The sequence below is a fragment of the Peromyscus californicus genome, unplaced genomic scaffold (assembly GCF_007827085.1).
Source record: "Peromyscus californicus insignis strain IS unplaced genomic scaffold, ASM782708v3 Scaffold_14__1_contigs__length_90479793_seg_2, whole genome shotgun sequence".
Lineage (NCBI taxonomy): Eukaryota > Metazoa > Chordata > Mammalia > Rodentia > Cricetidae > Peromyscus > Peromyscus californicus.
The window spans coordinates 46,027,440-46,054,229 of record NW_026294436.1 but is presented as its reverse complement, the minus strand read 5'-3'; the positions used below and the strand labels follow the sequence as shown (position 1 = coordinate 46,054,229).

The 26,790-nt window shown below is 36.4% G+C and overlaps 1 protein-coding gene across 4 annotated transcripts in view; it reads left to right on the top strand.

Annotated features, from left to right (window-relative positions):
• Rabgap1l (RAB GTPase activating protein 1 like) overlaps positions 1 to 26,790 on the top strand; it is a 589,856-nt gene that overhangs the window by 153,302 nt on the left and 409,764 nt on the right. For all 4 annotated transcript variants that reach the window (XM_052737345.1, XM_052737344.1, XM_052737347.1 and 1 more), the window contains 2 exons: positions 19,323 to 19,416; positions 26,454 to 26,604. In XM_052737345.1, the coding sequence (XP_052593305.1) occupies positions 19,323 to 19,416; positions 26,454 to 26,604 (245 nt within the window). The remainder of the gene's footprint in view (positions 1 to 19,322; positions 19,417 to 26,453; positions 26,605 to 26,790) is intronic.

The window sequence follows — 26,790 nt, the reverse complement described above, 5'->3', positions numbered from 1 at the left end:
TGTTGCCAGCCCTCAAAAAAAAAATTGGCTCTTTTGAGATAGGGTTTCTCTGTGTAGTTTTGATGCCAGTCCTGGATCTCACTCTGTAGACCAGGCTGGCCTTGAACTTACAGAGATCAACCTGGCTCTGCCTCCTAAGTGCTGCCTCCTAAGTGCTGGTATTAAATGCCCGCACCACCACTGCCCAGCTCTCAAAAAATTTTTAAATATCATTTGATCGTGGTGATATATTGTGTACCCTAATAAACTTGCCTGAGGATCAGAGGACAGAGTGAGCCATTAGATTAGATAGACATAGAGGTCAGGCTGTGGTGGCACACACCTTTAATCCAAGCACTTGAGATTCCATACCGTTACTTAGGAAGCACACATGCCTTTAATCCCAGGAAGTAATATGGAAGGCAGAGAAAGATATATAAGGCGTGAGGAAACAGGAACTCACTCTCTTTAGCCTGAGGATTTTGTAGAGGTAAGAACTAGTGCCTGGCTGTCCTGCTTCTCTGATCCTCAGGCAAGTTTATTAGGGTACACAGTATATCACCACATTGATTATTTAACTTAAGATGATTTGATTTTCCTTGATGTCTTTTCCCATTACTTTTAGTGTTAATTTGTGTAAATTTTATGTTCTATAATTTGCATGCAGGTACACATGATTTTTTCTGCTTCAGTTTGATGAATATCTTACTTCTGAATTGCTTCCTTCATTATCCTTTATGCCAATTAATACATTTTTTTAGTGTAAAAGTTTCCTTTTTATTACATTTATTAATTGACTTGTATATGTATGTGTGATATATGTATGATGTTTGTGCACATTTTAAAAGTGAGGTCAAAATCAATTTATCTTAGACATACTGTCATTACCTTATCAACACTTTTAATGAGTTTGTAGGAAATGATAAAGATCAGTTTGATGAAATATGAGATATAAGAGAAAAGTCAAATTTAGTAGTTTGGGTATGCAAATTTTTATATGTGGCAGCAGAGCTAGTGCTTCATGTTTGAAAAGAGAAAATGATCATGTATGCACATTTCTTACATTATTCAGAGAACATGCTATATAGCACTCTATTTATTAGAAATCTTTGAGTAGAAATATCAGTGGAAATAATAATGTGGAAAAGGGAAGATTTCTGTGGGTCCTAGTCCTAGACGGAGAACTACAGGTAACTATGGACTGCTGGGAAAATTAGAATTAGCCTCTTCCAGGGATGAGCCTACTATTGGTTTTACAATTCAGAGTGGCCAGTCTTGAAACTATACACACACAAACACCAAATACGGACTCAACAGGTTATATTTATATACATTTGTGCATCCACATACATATGTGCATACATATGTATGTAACAGGTATAATAAAAGAAAAGTAAAAGAAAAATAGAAAAAAAAGAAAGATCTACTTGAGTGGGGCAGGGGAGAGGTAGAGGTTTGAGGAATACTAACTAGGAGGGACTGGAGGAGGCAAGGATGAAGTTATTTAATTCTATTTAAATTAAAAATAAGTATCACAATGACAGAAAAGTTAAAATTACCATTTAGTTACAAAAGAAATCTTTGAATTTTGAACTGAAATGAAACATTTATTAAAATAAAATCCTCTTTCTACTTACTTTATAGGACAGTTTTAATGGGGGGTTTGCTAAAGTTTTAAGTTCATATTAAAATTCACTTGTTGCTTGTTTGTTTATTTATTTGAGACAGTCTCTGATATAGCCAAGCCTGGCCTTGAACTTTCTATGTAGTTGAATTTGTCCTTTATTTCATGATACTTCTGCCTCCATCTTCCTAGTGCTGGGCTGTGCTCTACCATGCCCTGCTTAAAATTTTGTTTTTCATTGTCATTTATTTTTCAAAGAAAATAATTATATTATGATTTCAGGATTTCTGTTTTACTTTTATAAAGTGTGTTTCCTGTGGACAGAAATTTATCTTATCCTTTAATTGTTTAGTATTCTGTGACATGAATATAGCATAAATCATTCCTCCAATTATCTTTTGAGGGTTCTATAAATAACTTATATGCTTTTCTTTTTTGCTATTACAAATGTATACATATTTTTCAAAAATAGCCTTCTTTGTGAATAGTATTCAGGCCAATCTGACTTTTGATAGGTAATAACAAATTTATCTCTCAGAAGATTGCCAACTTATATCTCTTCCAATAAGTAGTGTATCTAAGCACCTTTTCTCTCCTACCTTCATAGTAGATTTTATCAAACCTTTCCATTTTTAGTACACTGATTTATACTATATAGCATCTCATTTTATTTATATTTCCCTTACTACTAGTGAGGTTATTGGGCTAGTAAATTAATTTCATAGGTAACCTTTGTAAATGTGAAAAGTCTTAAGACCTGATCTGTCAGAAATGTCAGAAATACAGAATTTGACTGTATCTGTAGTTGAGTTAGACATAGTTTATTTTATAGATCTATATTCATGCTAGTTTTAAAGAAAGCCAGGGAAGGGGAGTGATGAGAAAACAATTCTGTCTCCTCTTACACCCACTCCATGGTTGTTTATCAGATAAACATACTGTTTTGATTTCAGCATAGACATATTGTTACATACCATAGGTATACATATCAAAACTACTAGGAAGCCCAGAGGTAATCTATCATTCTAGAGGGAAGGGGGTTGATTATCGCCTTCCCTCAGAAAGGTTTTCTTTCTGCCAGATGTTTGAGTGCTTGCCCTGCTGACTCTGTGACCATTGGTCACATAGGCCTGCTTCATGCTTCATTAGCATTAGCCTTACTTGATGTGGTGTAATAAGTTAAAATGTATTTATGTTTGACAGACATTTTTTTGGAGATCATAATTTTTATGTGCATCATTTTTTTTTTTTTTTTTTTGCCTGAATGCATGTCTCTGCAAGGGTGCCAAATCCTCTGGAACTAGAGTTAGAGACAGTTGTGAGCTGCCATGTGGGTGCTGGAAATTGAACCAGGGTCCTCTGGAAGAGCAACTGGTACTCTTAACCCCTGAGCCCTCTTTCCAGCCCCTGAGATCATAATTTAATTACAACATTTCTCCCTTCTCTTTCTTCCCTCATACCCTCTCACATACTCTTCACCACCCTCCTTCAAATCCCTGACCTCTTTTTTTCTCTAATTGTTATTGTATTCATATATGTACATACATTGTATTCATAAATATAGCCTGACAGGGAGATTGTAATCATTCTTCAGCTGACCTTAGAAATAGTAAGTGTAGATGTAACCAACATTCTTATTAAATAAGAAACACAGAGCCGATTCAGAGAAGAAAGCCAAGAGGTCAGAGCTAAGAGCCTCACCCTTCCTGATTCAGGGATCCTCTTCAGCCAAGAGAGCTCTCCGAAAAGGGGCTACTTCTTGTGTGTTTGTCTTTATATAGTCTAGCTGTTCTGCCTTCTCATTGGTTGTAAACCCAAACATGTGACTGCCTCGTCACTGCCTAAATGTACCGCCCTCCAGGTACTTAAAGGCGTGTGCCACCGCTGCCACGAACTTGCTATGGCTCTAATAGCTCTGACCCCCAGGCAACTTTATTTATTAACATACAATTAAAATCACATTTCAGTACAAGTAAAATACCACCACATTTCCCCTTTTCTATTTTAATAAAAAGGAAAAAAAAGAAAAAGGTTATAACTAACAAAAGAAAAACTATATACAAAAGTACAATAACTATATACAATATATACAAGTAATAAATGTCTAAACAATGTCTAGTCCATTTGTATTTGACAAATTCAGAGAAAATAATTTCATTATCCTATTTTGTTAAGTCCAAAATGTATCTAATTCACTTTCTATCTTAATTAATCTTCAACTATAACTAACTAACCTTCAACTATAGCTAATTAATCTTCAACTATAGCTAACTAATCTTCAACTATAGCTAACTAATCTTCAACTATAGCTAACTAATCTGTTCTGAAAAACGATCATACAGTTTGTCAGTCTTGCTATGTGGTACATCTGGTGACTAAATTCATGTCAGATTTGAAACCTATTTTTGTGGTCCTTGTAGACTGCTCTCTTTGATCTGATAGCAGATATATTATTGAGTATTTCTACATGCCTAGGATTATTTTCAGTCTTTTCTGTCTGCACTCATGATGTGAAGTGATTTCTCTTTCTAAGTAGCAGTAAGTCTGCAGTTCTAAGGAGGATAGTTCTTCAGAGATCTTGTGTCTAGGAGTGCCTGCATGGTCACCATACCCTCTCCTTGACCATCTACTGATTGCCTTCCCCTGAAGTAAAATTTTATTAATGTCCAGTGGGTAGTCTTGCTACTGTGGAAACAGATTAATTGAGTCACAAAGCAATTAATTCTTCTTTCTAGTTATTAATAATAATGACAAATATGTATGAAATACTTATTTTGCGAATTATTAATTTACTTCTCATAGCACCACGAGGTAGCATTTTATCCATCCCCCCCCACCCCCGCCCCAGGAAAGTAGATTGAAGCTTTTTCAAGGTCACGTATTTTGTGAATATTTTTCTTGCTAAAATCTTTTCTTAGGTCTTGCTTTAGTTTCTCTTTCTCATGTGCCTGTCCATTTCATGTGGGAGCTGGGTAAAGCAAAATTTTCATTCTTTATCAACCTCATGCTGGAGTTTGAGTTGGAGGCAGAAATTGCTGATAGTAACTCATCTGTATGTCCTAAGTGTATGTCTGTCTGTAGGCTTAGGGATGTAGGTGTCTAGTGAAAATCTGGGTTCTCTTCATATAGTCTGTCACATTCAGGGCAATGAGCTAAAACCATTAAATATTTAAAATCAGGAGGCTTGTAACAGCTTAAGTATTATTTATTTTCAGTCAATATATATTGCTTGAACTTAGTTACACTCAACCATCTCATTTATGCTTTTGGAAACCAAGACTCTGAGATTAAGTGATGGTGTCAAGACCATGACTACTTTATGATGATGACCTGTAAAGAGTTAACTGCTCAGTTAGCTGGAGCCAGATGGAGGGCTTGTAATGAAGCCACTTGTAGGCAGAGTTTTCTGTCCTGCCAGCAGCTCCCAAATAAACACACTGAGGCTTAGATTAATTACAAATGATTGGCTGATAGCTCAGGCTTGTACATTTAAAGTAACCCATATTTCTTATCTATACTCCGCCATATGGCTCATGGCTTATTAACTAATTTTCTACTTGTCCTGCTTGCTCTGTGTCTGGCTGGCATCCTCCCTGACTCCACTCTTCTTTCCATCATTCACAGTTTGGCTTTCCTACCTAACTTTATCCAGTTTAGCTATTGGCCAGTCAGCTTCTTTATTAAACCAATCACAGTGACAAATCCTCACAGTGTACAAAAGGATTATTCACAGCAGCCCCACTTAATGAATGCCTATTGTATCCTAGGGCCTTAGAACTTCTCCTCAGGTTGCTTTGTCAATGTCCATTCATGTGTCACTCTCAGCTGGAAGGTGAAGGTACCTGAGCTGTACTTCCTGATCATTTTCATCTTGGCACAAGGTCTGGTGATACTTCATCGGAGACCGCTGAAGTGGGCCCTTCATTCTCTAGGCAGTCTTCCCTTACACAGGGAGACAGGGTTAATCCTTCCACCATCTTGCTCTGATCATTCTTTAAACATACCAAGGTAATGATTTTTAAAATACTGTGTTATAAATACAGCCTTTGTTTATTCATCTCTCTCACTCTAGAATATAAGTTCTTTTTTTTTTTGGTTTCCTGTAGACTAGGCTGGCCTCAAACTCACAGAGATCCACCTGCCTCTGCCTCCCGAGTGCTGGGATTAAAGGCATGTGCTACCATTGCCCGGTGAGTATGAGTTCTTAAGGGGCGGATGGTATGGTATTCCTCTTTGAATTCCCATTGCCTAGTCATGGGAAGTGGTCAGTAAATGTTTGCTTAATGAATACAAATGTTTTTAAAAGTTAGACTTAGAAAACAGCAACATTTTTTTTTTACTTTGTTGATCTGCTAACAGTATAGGTGCAGCAGTGATGAGTAAATGTTCATAAAGGAGTTAATATAGCAGATTTCAGACTGCTGTTCTTGGGGATGCCTGCTTGCAAAATTGGCCTTCGACTGGTATCAGAGAATTTCGATTTTGGGAGGATTCTCAGTTCATAAGTGCTTCACTGAAAACTGAACTGAAAACATTTGAGCTAACAGTATGGTTAATACCAAACACCTTCTTCCTTTCCCTGGTTGTGGAATGTTGAAATATGCTCGACAGAGGTACTCAAATGACCAACCCAATAGAACCCATAGACCCTGGGGCTGGAGAGATGGCTCATCAGTTAAGATGCTTGCTGCTCTTCTCTTTTGCTCTTGCGTGTGAGTACTGAGAAGGGAGGTGGACATACCACTCCTAACCAAGAAGCTGTCTTCAATTGATACCTGCTGGCAAAGGGAAACATCAGTTTTCTCCAGTGGACTGTCACTGGGTATACCAACCATGCTCCAGGGCATGCCTTATATCCAAAAATAGTTGGCCAGCACAAAGTGAACTCAGTCGTATTTTTGTGAACTTTTTGTTTTATTTTGCTTTGTTTTGTCATTTTTTTGTCCTATTTGTCTTTTGCCTGTTTGTTTTGATTTTCATATTTGTGGAGTTTGTGTGTGTGTGTGTTTGTGTGTGTGTGTGTGTCTTGCTTTTTTGTTTTTGTTTTGAAAAGTATGTGAGAGAGAACATAAAATTCAATGGATAGAGAAGTAGAGAGAATCTAGAAGCAGTTGGGGTAGGGGGAAATACCATATTATGTGATTTTTTTTTTAATTAAAACATGCCTGCTGGTCTTAGAGAGGACTGAATTTCTGTTCTCAGCACCTACACAGGGTATCTCACCACCACCTGTAACTCCATCTCTATGGGATCTGACATGCTCTTTTGGCTTCTTTTGGCACTTGCATACATGTTCAGATAAACACACACACACACACACACACACACACACACACACACACACACACACACACAAAAATAAATAATAAAATAAATCTCTTCTTTTTTGGTTTTTCGAGACAGGGTTTCTCTGTGTAGCTTTGCGCCTTTCCTGGAACTCACTTGGTAGCCCAGGCTGGCCTCGAACTCACAGCGATCCGCCTGGCTCTGCCTCCCGAGTGCTGGGATTAAAGGCGTACGCCACCACCGCCCGGCAAAATAAATCTTAAAAATAATGCAGATGTGGATTTATCGTGAACTTTAGTAGTAGATAATGCATTATACATGTCAGTTATTCAATGTTTGGATAAGTATGTTCTATGTGACTGTATTGGGAGTGGATTCTTAGAGGCTTATGTGTGCTTTTCTTCATGACCTCACCTCTTGAACTTACTACTGTGGTGGTTTTGCTCTGTATTCCTTCACTGTAATAAATCTTAGCTTGCATATGACTGTATTCAGAATCCTTTGAGCCCTTGCAGAAAATCTCTGAACTCCAGGGATAGTATTGAATCTGCTGACACAAATAATTCTCCCTGTTTTTAGTTGAGGGTGGAGATGATATGTATCAGAAATATCAAGAACTCATGTTCCATTTAGACAATTAAAAGTAGTTCTTTGGTAGTGTGTCTTAGTATCTACTTTAGCCTTGGTTTTCATCAAAAAGTTCCTTGGAGGAGGTGGAATATCAATTGAGATCTGGGTGACAGGAGGAAGCCATGTATTAAAGGGTGAGAGAGATCGCTTCTCGGCCTTTTGGCTAAGATCAAGTGTAAAGGGTGAGAGAACATTCCAGGAGAGACAGTGCAGAGGTGCAAAGGCTTAGGAGTTTTGTTTTTAAATTAGGAGTTTCTAAGTGGAAATAATTAGGAGTTTCTAAGTGGAAATATCAAGAAGGCAATTGACGTAGACTATTATAGCTAAAAATATTGAGCATTTTATTTTATCCATTAGACATCTTTAAGTGCTTACCAGTTGCCAAATAGTTTCATAGATTGAAGAATTCAGTGAGGACTGGAAGACAGTCCCTTAGATAAGGAACTTGGTCTACAGATGAAAGCAGGCCGATTTATAGACCATTACACAGAGAGCAGAGCTTTTTTTTTCTGATTTTTTCAGTTCAAATTTTAGTATCTTTTAAATTTTTTGTGATTTTCATACTTGAGTATTATATTCATATTATTTACAATCTCACTCTCCCTCCTTATACTCTCAAGTTCATGAACTTTTCTTAAATTATTGTAACACACACACACACACACACACACACACACACACACACACGAATAGATACAGTTTACTGAGTCCATTTAGTGTTGTTCATATGTGTATTTGTTTAGGGCTGACCACTTGAGATCGGATAATTTGTCAGGGTGTAGTTGGAGTTTTCTCCAGTCCCGTTTGGGCCTGTAGCTGCTCAGACCCAAATAAACACACAGATGCTATGTTAATTAAAACTGTTTGGCCTAATGGCTCAGGCTTCTTGCCAGCTAGATCTTACACTTAAATTAACCCATAATTCTTACTTATGTTTAGCCATGTGGCTTGGTACCTTTTCCCAGTTCTGCCTTCACATCTTGCTTCCTCCGTGTTTGGCTGGCGAATCCTGACTCAGCCTTCCTGTTCCTAGAATTCTCCTCTCTCTTTGTCCCGCCTATACTTCCTGCCTGGCTATTGGCCAATCAGCACTTTATTTATTAACCAATCAGAGAACCGCAGTCACAGCATACAGAGTAATATCCACAGCAGTCAGGGGGCTTGTCCCTAGAGAAAATTGATTTGTCCTTTCTGAGAAGCTATAAATTGCCTATATCTGTTCATGTAGGGCAGGGCCTTGTGAGATCACCCCCCCCCCCATTTGTGTTGACATGCCAACTGTTATCATTGTGCAGTTCTTATTTAGGCAGCCGTATTGTTGAGACTTCATGGGTGCAACTTCCTTGTCATATATAGAAAACTACCTGTGGTCCTTTGGCAATACATTTGTTTCTGCCCTCTCTTACATGATGTTCCCTGAGCCTTAGGTATGGGGATTTGTAATGTAGATGTGTCAATTGGGATTGAACACCCCATGGTTAGTTGTTTTCTGTAATGTTTCTGTTTGCTGCAGAAAGAAACTTCTTTGGTGAGAGGTAAGAACTATTCTCATTGTGGGTATAAGGATAAGTATTTAGAATCCTGTTAGGAATTACACTGGGTTAGGAAAGTGGCAATGGTGAATTCTCATCTAGGGTCTGTGATCTTATCAGGCATGGGTAGCTAGCTAGATTTATGATACCAGGCATTAGTTCCTTCCTATGGAGTGTGCCTTAAGTTCAATTAGGGAGCTATTGGTTGCTCCAAAGATATGTGTCATCATTGCATCCTTGGGGATATCTTGTTTTGCTAGTCATTGCTGTGGTTCATAGGCTTTAAAGCTGGGCAGAACTGTTGATAATCTTTCCCCCTTAGAGGCTTGCATAGAACCTTCATGAGAGCCAGTTCTAGCTCCATTCCTCCAAGTCCTATGACTGAAATATGTGGGGTGTTCAGCAATAGGTTCTTACCTTCAAGTTCTGGGAGGCAACCAAAGGCAGCAGCAATAGCCTATATTATAGGTAGTTTTCCCTTGCCTGGCATTAGGGCTTCTGTTGGACTGTCTGTTGCCTCTTGTGAGGAAATGGATGTGGGGCTATTCACTGGAGTGTGGTAGATCTACCAGAGGACACACCATTAAAGAAAACTAGTCTTCCCTCTCACAGAAGCCATCAAATGTCCATAACTCCTCAGTTTGAAGGATGCTTGTGAACCCCTTCCTTCTCCATGCTATAATGTTGACTAGCTTGATCTTGTGTGGGCAACCACAGCTGCTTTGAGTTTGAGTACAGTCATCCTGTCATGTCCAGAGGACTCTTTCATTTCATTTTCTTCAATCTCTGGGCATTAAAATCTTTCTACTCCTTCTTTCATAATGGTCCCTGAGCATTGGGAAGAGTTGTGATATAGATGTCCCATTCATGGCTGAACATTCCACTTAACACTTACTCTCTGCACTTTGACAAGTTGTGAATTTCTGTGTTAACCACTGTCCACTGCACAATGAAACCTATGATAAGGTCTGAGACCTGCACTAATCTATAGGTAGAAAGCTGTGCATTTAGAGGTCAGTATGATACTATGTCCATTTCTCAGAAATAATGTGTTCACTTTTGGGGCCTGTGAGTTCCCCAACTGTGGTTTCATGACAAGATGTACAGTATCAAGAATAGGTTTTTCTTCTTTGGAGTGGATTTAAATCCAAGCAGAAATAGGCTGGTTACCCTGATAACATTTGTGCCAGTATTGCACCAGTGGGTAAATCTTGCTACACCAGTCATTATGACAGTTCACAGGCTTCACATTTGAGTAAGACTGCAGTTTGTATAACATCTTCTTACCATTTATACATCTCTCCTTTTTGACTACTTTCCCTCTCCTTGTATGTATACATACAGATGGATCTGGGTAGTTGTTTTTCTTTATCATTTTAATTGTCTAATTTGTGTAGTGATTCAGTATTATTTCTATTTAACAGTGTATGTGCTTTGGAACAGAATTGTATAAAAGTCTGAATGTAGATGTTAGCCTGATCATTGTTACTCTTTTGATGGCCTGATTTTATATGGCTGTCTTGACTTATGTGGGCACTTCCCTTTCTTACTGCTTTGTGGGTGTTTTCTCTTTCAGAGTTCCATGCCTGATTCAAGAGCATGATTTTTAGAAATCTCCAGCCTCTTAGCCTATACATGCTGGTGATTAAATTTGAGCAGCTGCTATTTTTGCTTCTGATTATCTCCAACTTATTTTTTTCTAATTAATTTGCTGCATTAAAGAAATCTTTCCTTGAATGACATGTCTGAAAATAATCTTTTCTTATAGCTGTTTATATATGTTCATTCTATTAATATTCTAGGAGCACCTTTTCTTTACTCTTCAATTTGTTGTGAAAATAGGCATGAGCAATAAATTCAAATAGACTTTTTGAATTTTAAAAAGTTTTAAAAATTTATATACTAGATTTATGATTAAGAAGCAGCTTACTTAATATTGTTAATTGTCCTGGCAGGGTATATTGGCTGCCCTAGTTCTCTTGAGTATCATTGGCACTTTTCATTGATTAATAACACATTTTTTGTTAATCAGTAATGCTTAGCAGCTATAGAGGTTATTAATTAGAAACTTGTAACTAGATTCAGAATGAAAATGGTGATAATTTACTTGGAAAAGAAAATTCAGACTATGGTTTCCTCTGCTTTGAACATATTATTTCTAATAAGTCACCTTGGTTTTGATGGTGAGGAATGTTATAATAGTTTGGAAATTGAAGAAAATCTTTTCATGTTAACCTTAATAATTTTTTTCAAGTATGTCAGCTTTCATGTACATCAAGTATATTCTGACTCTGTTATGCATGGCATTAAATCATACATTATATGTAAGGTCATACACATTCAGCCTTAGTTTTGGGCTGTCCTAATGATATTGTTTATGTTAGCATAATCAAAATAAATAACTTTGCTACTGGGCCAGAGAGGTGGCTTGTTTGGTAAGGGTACTTGCCACACAACCCTGCTCACCGAGTTCAGTTCCTGGATCCCATGGTAGAAGGAAGGAACCTACTCCCAAAAATTGTCCTCTGCCCTGTTCACAACATACACAGTGGCATATGCCCACCACAGTTAATAATAAATGAAAAATAACTTTGATTTTATTCTAGATTGACAGGTGTCATAATTAAATTTTCAGATTTGTATACCTATACATGATTTATAAGCTTTTTTGCTACCTTCTAATTATGTAGTTAGAATACTTTATAGTTTTAAGTAGTTATTATTTTTCCAGCAAGAATTTATTTACTCAAATAAAATTAAAAGAAAAATCTCTGAAAACTCACAGTTGCCACATTTTTTCTGTTTCTTTTTTATGTCATTTTTATGTTATGAGTTAAGTTAGAAGTTTATGTTATTTGGTTTATATAATCCAAGTACTTGGAAGGCTCACGAAGGGTAGTTATTAGTTTAGAGGTTAGTCTGGGCTGTGTAACAAGAGACTTCAACTTAAGACAAAGAAAAAGGTGACATTTTTATACTCCTTTTATCCTAATGTAATTTATTTTCAATTAATAAGATTTGTACGTATGTGTGTTAGTGTTTATATATGTTATATATATTATATTTGTTACATATATTCCTTTTATAGTGTCTAGTTCTGAAATTTCCCTTTCATGAGTTGGGTAGGAAGCCTTGCTGACAGGAATACTTTCTTTTTTTCTTCTTTCCCCAAAGCAGACTGGCCAGACTTGGGAGAAGATGCTTAATTAGCTCAATTGAAGTATCATACATATTTATTTTGTTTGATCTAAAAATGTAATTTGATCTCTTCCTTCTCTTGGTGCTGCACAATTGGCAACTGAGCTTTTATGTTAAAATCTGTGAATAATAAGAGTTAAAGAAACTTGGAATATTTTTCTAGTTACTTTGAAGTGATAGGCAGAAAAGTAGAAATTCAGTTGCAATGGTAATGAAGATGGGGGTAGCTAACACTTAAGTGCCATGGTATACCAGGTTGTGGATAGTACTTTGTAAATATTTTCACTTCATTATTTTTCTGTTTTGAGATTAAGACGTTGTTTTAGATATGCTTAGATTTGAGAAAGTAGTTTTCTGGTTGCATGGCCCTGATGCTACCTGGAGTACACTATTTTACTCTGCTTTTTTGAAGTAGATAGACATACTGAAAAGAAACTGAAGAATGTGTTTATGGAAAGGTGTGAAGTTAAGTATGTTGTATCCTACTTCCTAAATTAAGCATATCCTCTCAGAAGGCTCCTCTAATTCTGCAGAGGACTTTGAGACTGTTTTCAAAGTCACCTAACTCCATTTAAAATCTTTGACGGATCCTTAAGCCACACATATCGTCAAAAGATAAAATGCTCATCTGATGAGTTACAGTCCTCAAACTTGGGTGCTTGCATGTTTTTAGGGAAACGATCTGGTTCCTCGCCTTTCTCTTTCCAGTGTTTTTCTCCCAGTTATTTCATATTTATGAGCTGTCAATGATGCTATCAAATCTAGTTCCCCTTCTGTGTCTGCATACAGGTGCTTGTATACTCAAGGTCACTGATTTTAAAATTACATGTTTTGTTAAAATTAATTTTATTAATATAATTAAAGTACTTTATTGATAAAACACGAAGATTCTAGAAGTGAAGTTCTTGGATCAAATATATTTTGATTATATTCACTTTCATCCTTATTTCTTCCCTCTAACTCCTCCCAGATCCACCACAACTTTAGGGATACCTTTCTATCCCCACAACTTTGTGTTTCTGTTTTTCTTTTTAAAATGAAGCCAGCAAGTTCGATTGTGCCTCCTGGGCATAGGATGGTCCACTGGAGCATAGTGAACCAATACTGGGGAGCCATACCTCTAAAGAAAACTGATTCTCTTTAAGGTTACTGATTTTTTTCTTTCAGGTACATGTTTTTCTCTAGTTGTGTTGACTTTTCCTTCCATGAGGAAAATTTAAACATTTATATAGCCTTATCATTTATAATATTTATATCCACTTATCTGTGGTGAAATAAACCTAAAAGTGGGAACAGTTAGCATATTATGGAGAGAATAACTACTAACTTGTGTTTCAAGAGAAAGCCAAAACTTTTTAGGTCATATAGGTGGGATAGGAAACTAATTTTTTTTTTTTTCCGAGACAAGGTTTCTCTGTGTAACAGTGCTAGTTCTCTTGGAACTAGCTCTGTAGACCAGGCTGGCTTTGAACTCACAGAGATCTGCCTGCTTCTGCCTCCCAAGTGCTGGGATTAAAGGCATGCGTCACCACCGCCCAGCTGAACCCAGTTCTTTTGTATTTGCATTTTCTCTGTCATGTTCTTCTACTTGCTGGAATCTTGGCTGTGTGTTCTGCTGACCTTTGGTCCTGTATCTTTTTCATTCTTTGTTTCTCTGTCATTTATCTAGGAATTTTGCTTTACCTCATACAGTAGCAAGTTTATTTCCCTTTGTTTCATTTCCTTCTTTCTAGCAGGTCAGTTAATAAGTATTTACAAGCTCATGGTTTTAGATTGTTGCAGCAAAGGAGATAGGTCTGGTGCACATTTTGGGATCACTGAAATATTAATTTGATTGTGCTTGGGTAACAAGGGGAATTACACTTTTGGATCCTGTCATTTTGATCTGAGGCCCAGATATTAGTGTTTCATGGGCATGTTGCTTTAAATGGCTTTGTTTTTTCAGGTTTGGCTCTGGCTCTTAGTGTTTAATGGAAATTGGCACTTGACATACATACTGGTATCTTCTAAATGCCAAGTACAGCATCTTCTGTAAGATGTATTATAGATAACTGAAAGAAAAAGGACTATTTAACTCTGGATTCCAGCTAAGGTTGAACTCTCTTTCTGTCATTCATTTGTAGAATAACCTTGAGCAAATTACTTAGCGCTTCTGTGTAACAATTTTGTCCTTTGCAAAGTGCACAAACTCTTTAAGTGATACATATGATTAAATAAGGCAATGTCTATGAAACAGTGTTTATAAAATGTATAATAGTGCCTGGAGTAAGATTGCTTTAAAAAAGGAACATATTCAGTAGAAGCCCGTTCCCTATTGTGATGGCTAATCCTGGTTGTCAGTTTGACACAGATGGGGAGAGGGAAACTCAGTTGAGGAAGTGTCTACATTAGATTTGCCTGTTGGCACTTCTGGGGCGGTGGTTTTTATTGTTAGTTGATGTTGGAGGGCCACTATCTGTGGGTGGTACCATACCTGTAGAGGTGGGCCTGGGCTGTATAAGAGAGGTCACTGAATGTAAGCCTGGGAGTGAGCCTGCAAGCAGGGTTTCTGCATGGCCTCTGCTTCAGTTCCTACTTCCAGGTTTCTACACTGAGTTTTCTGTCTGGCTATTATCTGGAAGTATAAGATGAAATAAGTCCTTTTCTCTCCAACTTGCATTTGGTCATAATATTTATCACAGCAACAAAGCAGCAAACTGGACCCATGTCTTCTTTGATTAAATTCTTTTTTTTCCTTTCAAATATTTGACTTGCTAATTTACTGCCACTTATTCTGTAATTGTTTCTCAGGAATCAGGTTTTATTTAAAACTGTTTATTTCTTCTCATCTTTTTGTGTTTTTCTTCTGCCAGTCTGAATTTTTAAGGTTCTGATTTCCTGTTTGTCATGGAAAGTAATGGGAGATTGCCAGAAAGAAAATACATTACTGTTAGCAGTGATAATTTTATGACTCATTAGTAAGGGTTTATAGTAATATATTTTAATATATATGGCAATAGAGACTATTCAAAAGTTAAAAATCCGTGTCTCATCATTATCTATACTTTTAAAGTATTAGAATATGTTAGAAGTATAACATTAGAAAGTGAAACTATATTCTGTAAATATTTACTTAGTGCTTACTATGTAGAAAGAGAAATGCTGCTACATAGTTACTGTTAAATGTATATTTTCACCAATTTTTAAAGGTCTTTGGCATCAAATCATGTTGATCCCAAACTTGCTTCTCATTACTAAGTAGCATATTTAAATGGTTTTACATGTTATTACATACACATAAAATGTTCTTTATATGATGCTTCAACCTGAAGTGTTTAGGGTTGTGTGGAGTTGTTAGGATCTGGGGGGTATTTGTCTAGACTTTTTTGGTTATCCATCCCAAATCTGGAAATCCAAAATATTTGAAATGCTTTCAAATGAGAAACTTTGAGTGTCATAATCTTGAAGCATTTGGATTGCAGATGTTTGTATTAGCAGAATTGACCTGTGTAGAATCTTTTAAGCTACTTGGTATGTTACTTTGAACAGATATACTGTAGTTTATCTAATAAAACTTGTGTTAATAGATTGTCATTAATTTTCAATTTCTTATTATTACAAGCATTATCACAACAAAAATTCTTTTACATAGATCTTTCTGGTGTGTGTATATGTATTTCTGTAAGGTAAGATTCTGGAAGAGTTCCTGGATCAAATGTATGGATTTAGAATTTTAATAAACACTTGCCTTTTATTTCATTTTTATTAATTAAATTTATTTTTTGACAGTTTCATACCAGTATAGTTCTTTTCTTTTTTTTCAAGACAGCGTTTCTCTTTTACCTGAACTGTCCTGGAGCTTGCTCTGTAGACCTGGCTGGCCTCGAACTCAGATATCTGCCTACCTCTGCCTCCTGAGTGCTGGCATTAAAGACGTGTACCACCACTGCCCAGTTTTTCTAGATTTTCTTTATATGTCTAGCAACACCTCCCCTACTTACAAATCCATTTCCCATATCCACGTCTGTTGTTTTGCTTTGTGACCCAGTGGGTTTAACCTGGGCTATCTGTGTAGCCATGGGTGAGATACTCATTGGTCCTGGTGGGTTCACTGGTGGATATACGACTAAAGGCAACAATTTCTCTATCCCAGAATATATCTGTAGCCAGTAGTTCACCTGCTAGGGGGAGGGCCCCTTGAGCTCCTCCTTCATCCATGCCTGGCTGTTGGCAGGCTTATTTGTGTGGAAGTCAGTGTAGGCAATTGCAGCTGCTGTGAGTTTGTGGTTGTGATGGCTGTACCATACCCAGAAGGTAGGATTTCCCATTCCTTCTCCTTGTCTTCCTGCTTTTACATTCTTTTTGATCCCTATTCTGTAATGTTCCCTGAGCCTTAGAGGGGTTTGGTATAGATGTCTTGTTCAGTGCTGATTATTCAGTATCCACATCACTTGGAGCAGCCATGGGTATATGCATTTACCCATAAAGGAATGCTATTGCTTGAACATAAGCCCCTTTCCCTCCTTTTCCCCATTCCTCACTTTCCTCTTTCCCTTCCCCTCTCCTTCCTCTTCCCTCCTTTCTACTCCCCCCGTTTCTTCTCTCTGTTGTTCTCCTCTCTCCCTCACCTCCCCTGTGGTTTTCATAGTGCTGGAGATTGAACACAGGGCTTTGTGTACTTGTTAGGCAAACCATCTATCACTAAGCTACATCCCATTTCCATTGATCTTCTTTTCTATTCTTCTATGCTTTTGATTATACTCTGCCAATTTAACTAGTCAATATGTTTTGTTTCATTTTGCATTTAAAATTACAGTAGAGTTTTCTTTATTATCTTCATTGGATGCTTATATTTTATGTATTATGACCCGTACTATGTTCTTGTCTTGGCTCAATTTCTAGTGGTTTATACTTTATTTATTAGTAAAATTGTAGTATGTTGGAGAAAATAACCCCTTGTTATATGTTGGAAACTTTTTGCATTAGTTAATTGAAATTTTACATTTATAGGTAGACATATTCCTTATTTTTATTGCATCTTGTTTTGTTTCATGCTTAGGTATTCTTTTACCACCAAGATTAATAAGAATTCAAATGATTCTTTTATTACAATACTTTTGATTTTTACTATACTGAAGGCTTAAGATGTCCATGAATGTTTGTCTTTTTCCCCTTTCTTAGGTTCTGAATTTAGCATGTACATGGTCATCAAATACTTTGGAACCTTCACGTACTCTTATTTACTATGGATCAGAATAGAGTATAAGATGGTGTCTTCCATACTGCTTAATTGAATACCAGGTTATGAGTACTTAGACTTGATATAAATCTATTAAGTAAGGCAACTTCTGTTTATTTACCTCAGATAATCTAACTATAATCTGTTTTTCACTATAATTTTTAATAGCCTCTTTTCACAAAAGTGCCCAATTTTCTGTGAGAATGTAGGATTATATGGGATAATTGTTTACTGGACTGGTTCTTTAGGGTACTGTAGTATTGAATCTTCAGTGGATTGTGTTAGCACTCGCTGTTCCCCTGATACCAGTGAAACTTCATTTGCTTTAGCTTCAGAACAAAACCTCTCATTTCTATTTGTTGTGATGAGCTTGTTACTAACTTCAGAGCTGCTCAAATGAGCTATTTACAGAATAGATCACACTTTTTCTTCATTCCATTATCCAGAGCAATGCTCAGATTTTAAATAAAATGCCCCAATTCTTATCTGTTATTATTCTAAAATAGTTAAACATTTTTCTCTGTGTTTACATGTGTTTTGATTTTTCTGAATTTGTGAATGGCTATGACCAAGTGTTTTAGCCTGCCCAAATAAACCATTATTAGTTAAATGAATAAATATTACAAATGTTTTGTATATCCCAGATGTGAATTATTTTATGTTGGATTATTGCCTTTTGTAGTATCTTAAGAAGCTCTATTCTTCACATAGACCTTGTGTGGGAGCTGCTTACCAGTTTGGAACAGCATTGATAAGTCTTGGTACTTGTGCTCTGATAGACAAAATTTTAAACTATCTTGTATTATTAAGACATTGCTAGCCTTTCTTACTTAGTTCTATGCTGAATCCCCTTTTATAATTTAGATAAATTGTGTCTTTATATTGTCTTTCTCTATCTCATGTAGCCTTTCCCATCCTTGATAAAATGTTGATGGGTTCAGTTTTATTCAGGCCTTCTGTAGGTAACTATAGCTGCTATGAGTTCACTTGCACAACAGCCTCATCACATCCAGAAAACAGCCTTTCTCAGCATTCTTTCCTCCCCCTTTTCTTCACTCATGTTTCCTGAGCCAGGGTTGAGGTATGTGTTATAGCTTCCATTACGGCTGGGCACTCAACAGTCGCTTATTCCCAGCACTTCATCAGGTGTAAATTTTTGCCTGTTACAAAATCTTCAGCTTCTTAAAATGTTTATTTTGTTTTAATTTATACAGTGTTGGCTGTTGTCTCTCATAAAAGTGTCACAGATGGCAGGAACAAGAGTACCATCATGATCTATGCACTGTTTTTCATTTCTTTGTATGCATCAGACGGTCAAGCCATGCCATTCTTCTGGTAAATTGTATCCAGTGAGCCTCTGAACATCTTGTGATGCTCAGGAAGCTGGCTGGCTGCCTGCCTTCTTTTTCTCTGCAGAAACTGTGGGCACTGGGAAGCCCTCTCCAACCCTGTGTTCTCATGTGGAAAAGGGAGAACGGAAGTACTGATGGAGTGAGACTGTCCCTCATACCCTTGTCATTTGGGTTTTGTTTAGTTCTGTTTGCTAGATGGGCATCTCTAGCTTTTCCCTCAAGTTTTCTTACATGTGGATAGATGGTAGATGTACTATTTGTAGGAAGGACAAGACCAAGACCTCTCTACCATTTGCTGATATCACAACCAGCTTTAAACTATTATCTTTGGATAAAGCTATTTATACAGCTGTCTGTAGAGTCTTATCTGCAGATGAGAATTTTCATAAATTTATTTGACAATTTTATCTAGGCACTGGTGTTTATTTTTGGTAGATATATAGCCATGTCTTATGTTTTATGATTTGGAAATACTTATATAATATGTATTTTTTTCCCTGTAGAGAGTGATAACGAACTCTCAAGTGGAACAGGTGATGTGTCAAAAGACTGTCCTGAGAAGATCCTCTATTCTTGGGGAGAATTGTTAGGAAGATGGTAAGAATTTATTTTTCTTATTCAAAAATTTACATTTACATATTTAGTGTTAATTTTTATACTAACTAAAAATCTGTCAATAAAGAAAATTTAAGCTGTAATATTAAAAGCTATCTTAATATCTGAGTATACTTTAAATTAATTTTTTAATGTGTTTTGTAGGCATGATATATGTGTGTAAGGGTGTGTGTGTATGGTGCTCAGAGGACAACACTGTGGATCAGTCCTCTCCTTTTACCTTTATGTGTGTTTTAGGTACCCAACTCAGTCTCCAGGCTTGTATAGCAAGGGCCTTTACCAGCTGAACACACAGGCCCTTGATATACTTAATAACATAAAAATTAAAATGTGATTTATAGAAACCTTTTATGTTTGTCTCTCTAGATCATTACCCAGTGTGGGTTCTATTTAAGTTCCTTTCATAAGTCATTTCTCCCACCCAAACTTTGAAAGCTAGGTTAAATGAACAAATTCTGGGAAAGGTCTGAAGTGCCAAGTATGCTCAAAATGAAATAACCTGAATGGTTAGGTATCATTGAATTCATTTTTTTATTAAAATAATTTTCCTTCTTATCTTTTGTGTTTTATTTTTGAGAAAGCATTTCACCTAGCCAAGCTGACCTTGAATTTTGCCAAGGATAACATGAACTCCTGATTCCCCTTCTTCCACTTCCCAAGTGCTAGCATTACAGGTGTGCCAGCCACAAGCATTCTCCCAATTGAGTTAAATGCCCAACCCTGCTTAAACATTTTTTTTCTTAACAAAGAAAGCTTGAAACCTAATTAGAAAATTCTACCAAATATTTATAAAAGGCAAACTGTTAAGTGTGGTGATATTGTGTTCCCCAAAATATTGTGCACCCTAATAAACTTATCTGGGGTCAGAGAACAGAACAGCCACTAGATATAGAGGCCAGAAAATGGTGGCACACACGCCTTTAATCCTAGCATTCCAGAGGCAGAGATCCGTCTGAATCTCTGTGAGTTCAAGGCCACACTGGAAACAGCCAGGTATGGTAACAAGAGCCTTTAGTCCCAGGAAGTGATGGCAGGAAGCAGAAAGGTATAAAAGGCATGAAAACTAGGAACTAGCCTGGTTAAGCTTTTAGGCTTTTGAGCAGCAGTTCAGCTGAGATGCATTTGGATGATGACTCAGAGGCTTCCAGTCTGAGGAAACAGGATCAGCTGAGGAATTGGCAAGGTGAGGTGGCTGTGGCCTATTCTGTCTCTGATTTTTCAGCGTTCACCTGAATACCTGGCTCCAGGTTTGTTTTTATTACTAAGACATTTTAAGATTTGTGCTACAGATAAGTTTTATACAGACTTTCTCAGAATATAGAAGGTAATTATTTTGAGTTAATTTTATGATACTAACATACACTGATCACAATACCAAGTTAAAATATTATGACAAAACCACAGTCAAGTGTGCCATATGAACATATGCTCAAAAATCCCCAACAATAGTAAGAGAAAAAGGAAAATAAAGCATAACAATGGGGTTTATTCTGGGAAATCAAGTGTGGGCCAGCATATGAAAATAAATTAAGTCACTATGTTATCACCAGAAGAAAAATAACAAAATAAAGTATGAGATTAAAAAAAAAAAACCAAACTGTCACATTGAAGTTGAGCAAGACACACTGACAGACAGAAAAGAGACAAAGAGAAGTCACAAGAATCAGAGACCCACTTGTTCATACATTCAGGAATCCTGTAAAAACAGTAAACTGGAAGCCATAATATAAACTCAGAGACTGTGCAGGCTCCGTGCATGCTGCATCAGCCTCTGTGGATTCATATGAACGTTGCTTATGTTGATTTAGAGGGCCTTGTTTCATGGTATCCTTCATCCGCTCTGGCTCTTACATTCTTTCCTCCTCCTTTTCCATGGGGTTCCCTGATCTCTGAGGGGAGGGATATGATGGGGACATCCTATTTAGGACTGTGTGTTCTAAGGTCTCTCACTCTCTGTGTAATGTCTGGTTGTGGGTCTGTATATTTGTTCCAATCTGCTGCAGGAAGATTTTCTAGTAATGGCTGAGTAAGGCACTGATCTATGAGTATGCCATTAGGAGTGATTTTATCCCTCCCTTCCTTCCTTCCTTCCTTCCTTCCTTCCTTCCTTCCTTCCTTCCTTCCTTCCTTCCTTCCTCCCTCCCTCCCTCCCTCCCTCCCTCCCTCCCTCCCTCCCTCCCTCCCTCATTCATTCATTCATTCATTCATATGTCTAGTTTTTAGACCAGTATTATTTAGTTTTATTCTAGGTCCCTGGGGTAGTCTCAGGTTCTTGGTCATCCAAGCAGTGTCAGGTATGGGTTCCATCTCATGGAGTGGGCCTTAAGTCAAATCAGTTATTGATTGGTTACTCCCATCTTTTACCGTATAATTTTTTTTAAAAGGAAGAGACAAATAAGATTTGAAAGAAATATATAAAATGGTATCTTATTTTCAGAGACATAATTTTCACTTTCAAAAAAATAAAAATGTTTGTATAAAACAAGCAGACAAACAAAACCTAACTTTTGTTTTATATACTTTTTTCTTCTTTTTTTGAACTAAATTCTCACCATATAGCTTTGGCTAGCCTGGAACTTGCCGTCTAGATAAGGCTGGCCTAGAACTCAAAGAGATCTGCCTGCCTCTACTTCTTGAGTGCTGAGATTAACACCATGCGTCACCACTCCTGGCCTCATTTTACAGTTTTACAGAATACAAAGTCAGTATGTGAACACTAATTCTACATGACTATACTAGCAATGAAAAGTCAGATGGAAGACATAAAACATACAGAACAAAAAGCCATGAAACACTTGTGTAGAAATCTAGCAAACTGCTGTCCTTGTGTGTTTTTTTTTTTTTTTTTGGTTTTTCGAGACAGGGTTTCTCTGTGTAGCTTTGCGCCTTTCCTGGAACTCACTTGGTAGCCCAGGCTGGCCTCGAACTCACAGAGATCCGCCTGGCTCTGCCTCCCAAGTGCTGGGATTAAAGGCGTGCGCCACCACCGCCCGGCCTGTCCTTGTGTTTTGAAACAATGGAAAACAGCAATGAAAGAGCTCATAGAATGAAAGAATGAATATTACTGACATTTCCGCTGTTTCCTAAGTAACCTGTCTTCTCGGAAAACTTCAGTAAAATCTCCAGCAGAATATTTCATAGCTACTAAGCTGATCCCTAAAATTTATATGAAATATACATTGGTTGTAACATTCAAAACAATTTTGAAAATAAAGAATAAAGTAGGAAGACACAGTACCTGTTTCAGTGTTTGCTATATTAATTGTCAGAACTTGCAATGTAGACATATAGCTCCCTGGCACAAAATGAAGAACTAAGAAGTAGAGGCAAAATTTCTAAATATTTCCAGATAAGACCTATGAATAGCCAAGTTTAAAAAAATATATTCAACTTAGCCATCAGAGAAATGAAAATAAAAACTATTTATTGAGTATTGATTAAAGTACCCATGCATGAAATATTCTTTTTACAAGTTCCTGTTGATTCAACTCCATGAGCACTTTATATATCTGCAGTTTTCATTTTTGTCTGGCTCTTACTTTAATTTCTGTTTTATAAAACCATTAACAGTTGACTCACTCATCCAATGTCTTTTTTGTTTAATCATCTTTTGTTAGAAATTCCAGTGGGCAATGACAATTTAGAGATGGCATGTGAGCTGGATTTTACTTTCAAGCTTTATCATGTTAAAAAGGCAAACATATTTAAACAGATAGTTGTGTTATAATTGATAAATGCTTATTGCAAATATTATAGACCCAGTGGAAAGTTTGAATATATACGCAATAGAAAAATGATAATAAGTAATCATATTCCCACCCATCCAGCTTTAGTAGGCACTGAAATAAAGAAAACACCCACAAATTCCTTTAAGATGATATTGTTAGTATTTTTAATAATTACTTTTCTATATTAAATTTTTTGGTAGTGATGATTAAATTCATGTCTTTAAACATGACAGACAAGCATTCTACCCTTGAGTTCATTTCAAAAACAATTGAAAAAAATTGAGGTAGGATTTATATTTGGCTTGAACTCTTGTCTGCCAGTTTTAGCTACTCCAGGTGCTGGGACTACATGTGTGCTTCACTATATATGGTAATGCTTTTACTTTTTTTAGTGCAGTAACCTGGAGGAAGGGACAAACTGATTAATAAGGGTGTTTGATTGTATGCATTCATCAGGTTCTTATCAAACTGATTGACCTTATGTATGGAGAACAATTTCCAAACTGAAGACTTCTGAGGTAGAACTGAGAAAATTTCTCAGCTAAAATTCAGTTATCATATGTTTTTAAAGAAATAAGACAAAATATTTTTGACTTGTATTTAATTAATGTTACTTTAGATATTGATAAACATTAATACCAATATTATATTAATAACATTTTATAATTCAAGAAACTCATTAGAAGAATACAAGGGAACTGTATTGAGGAACTGAGACAACTGATTTTTAACCCCTTACAAAGCTTGCTAGATGTTTTTCATTTCATATCCTTTGTTTCATTTGAATTATTAAACTTCAGTCATGGCAATAGATATTAAAAAGCATAAAATTTGGCCGGGCGGTGGTGGCGCACGCCTTTAATCCCAGCACTCGGGAGGCAGAGCCAGGCGGATCTCTGTGAGTTCGAGGCCAGCCTGGGCTACCAAGTGAGTTCCAGGAGAGGCGCAAAGCTACACAGAGAAACCCTGTCTCGAAAAACCAAAAAAAAAAAAAAAAAAAAAGCATAAAATTTGCCTAGAGAAATTGTGTCTGTTATAGAAGATTAGTAATTTAAAAATGATCATTCTCAGAATTTCTGTTTTAAACATATGTCTTTTTTAGGTTTAGAAATGTTAAAAGTCTTGGGAATGATAAGTTCACATGAAGTTTTCTTTTTCTCTTTTGATTTATTAAGGTAAAGCACCATTTGCATAGAGTTCTGTAGTTTATGGTTTTGGAAATCCCCTCTTTATCCTTCCCTTCTGTCTTGCTATCCTTCCTTTGTTTTTTATTTTTTATAAATATTAATTGCATAATTATATTTGTATCAATGTATTTATACATTTACATACATGTTATATAATTATAAAATATATAATTAAAATTACCTTTATATATTTAAATAAGTTTAATTTTAATTAGTTGGGGCAAACATGTTTAATGCATTCCACAAAATATGACACATAGAAAAGTACTAATTGTTCTTGAGAAGAAGAACTGAATAAACTATTTAATACCTGGAACTTCCTAGAAGCTCTCTTGTTCATTATCCAACTGAGTCTGAGACTACTTAAAAATATTAGCATCATTGTAACTAATTTATAAAGAATATAAAAATTAAAAATTAAAGGACTTTCTTAATTTTGCTACATACATATGTACTTTATATATGTTCTTCCAAATTCTTTTCATATGTATGTTTAAAAGCAGGTTAAAATAGTATGTACCTAAAATAATAACTGTATACTATTTTGATCCTGTCCCTTAACAGCATAATCATCATCTTTAATAATGATAATTCTTTTATGTTTTAACTCTTTCTTCTTCATTTTGACTTGAGCCCATCAGTTTTACCAGTTTCCATTGTCTAATTGTCCCAATCCTCTCCACACGGGAGTGTAGCTGAATGAAAGCAGGATGGTCATAAATGTGATGATTTACACAAAATCCTGATGTGATAAGTTTACTTTAACTTATTATGTAAGTTTGGAACATTATGATTTTTTCCAAAAATATGTAGATTATGACAATATGAAGGGGGAAAAATAAACCTTTGAACACATTTTCAGAAGAAGATGCCAAAACTTGGGTCTGGGCTGGCGATAGAAGAGTGTGCATAATTTGGAGAAGTATGTGGGATACCAATTATGTAAAATAGACATATGGGTTCCATGACTTTTCAATTTTAAAACTTGAAATTAAAGCCTGGTGTGTTAGTTCAAACTGGGATACATTATCAAGTTTTGGAATTGAGTGGTTGCATCAGGGTCAGCTCTGTGACATAGTGAGCAAGAAATGAGAAATGTCTGAGCAGAAAAGGTCTGGACTATAGCTCTTAGGTCAGGAAAGAGGTGAAGAATGGACTTGCATTCATGAGACTGGAACTGTAATTCAATTTCTTGACCAGATGGCTGTTGACGTTATAGCATAACTACTATGTGATCATTGGCTTTAGACAACAGATGTTTGCCTTTGCTCTGGTTCTAAACAGCCCTTGAGAAAAGGATAAGACTGATAAACATAAGCTATCCCTCTAGCAAGGTGTATTGTGTAAGTTTTGGTTTTTGTAGGAAAGACTAAAGTCCACAGTTTAGGGAGTACTTATAGTTCAAATAGGCCAGCAAGACAAATCTAGAACTGACAGCAATGAGGACCTCTTCTTGGCATAAGGCTCCCCTTAGGTATTTTAAATCCATATGGTCCTTTGTGCTTAAGTTTAAACTGAAACAGAGTGTTCCAAATTAGGTGAACAAGACTTGTAGCTTCCCAGGCAATCCTTGGGTCAAGGTGTGGGGACTCTAAGAAGCTGAAGTTTGCACATTTCATTCCAATAATGTAGGACTACTTTTTGCATTTGGCCCAGCTTTGACTGTTAAGAAGTGGGTACTGTCAAGTATGAGAGGTTCCCACATCTCAGCTCATTCTCTGGCAACATACTCTAGTGCTGTACAACCATCTCAGGGGATTTAAATGGTTCTTTTTTATGTCGTAATATGTTGGATATAAACAAAAACTAATACATATGTTAATACATAATCATCATATAGAAATTAAAAAATATAAATGATAGGGTGAAAAAAAACCCTTTGCCTAAAGATGGAATAACATGGCTCATCAAAATATAGGATGAAATAAAGAAAAAAATAGTTAAAGATGTCACTGAGGTTTAGGCTCTACTTTTGTTTAGTGCTCCCAGTCAATTTTCTTTTGATCCAGGCTTATCCTTTTTACATAAACTAATAAATATTCTTTCCATAACAGCAGCAGTTCATTGCATGGGTTGTGAATGGTTTATTTTCTTCTTTCTTCAGGCACAATAATCTTGGTGGCCGACCAAAAGGGCTATTCACTTTGGTAAAGAGTGGTGTTCCTGAGGCATTAAGGGCAGAAGTATGGCAGCTATTAGCAGGATGCCATGACAACCAGGCAATGCTGGATAGATACCGAATTCTTATCACAAAGGTAGGAAATTCTTTTAATTATATTTTGGTGAAGAAACATCAAATCATGTTTTTCAGAGCTCCAATAACTCGTCAGTACCTTGAACTTCTTTAAAAATATATCACTGGTATGTGTTGTCAGTATTTTATTCTGTTTTGAACACTTGCAGGGTAGCGGTAAACAGTGCCTATAGTTTTGAACACTTGA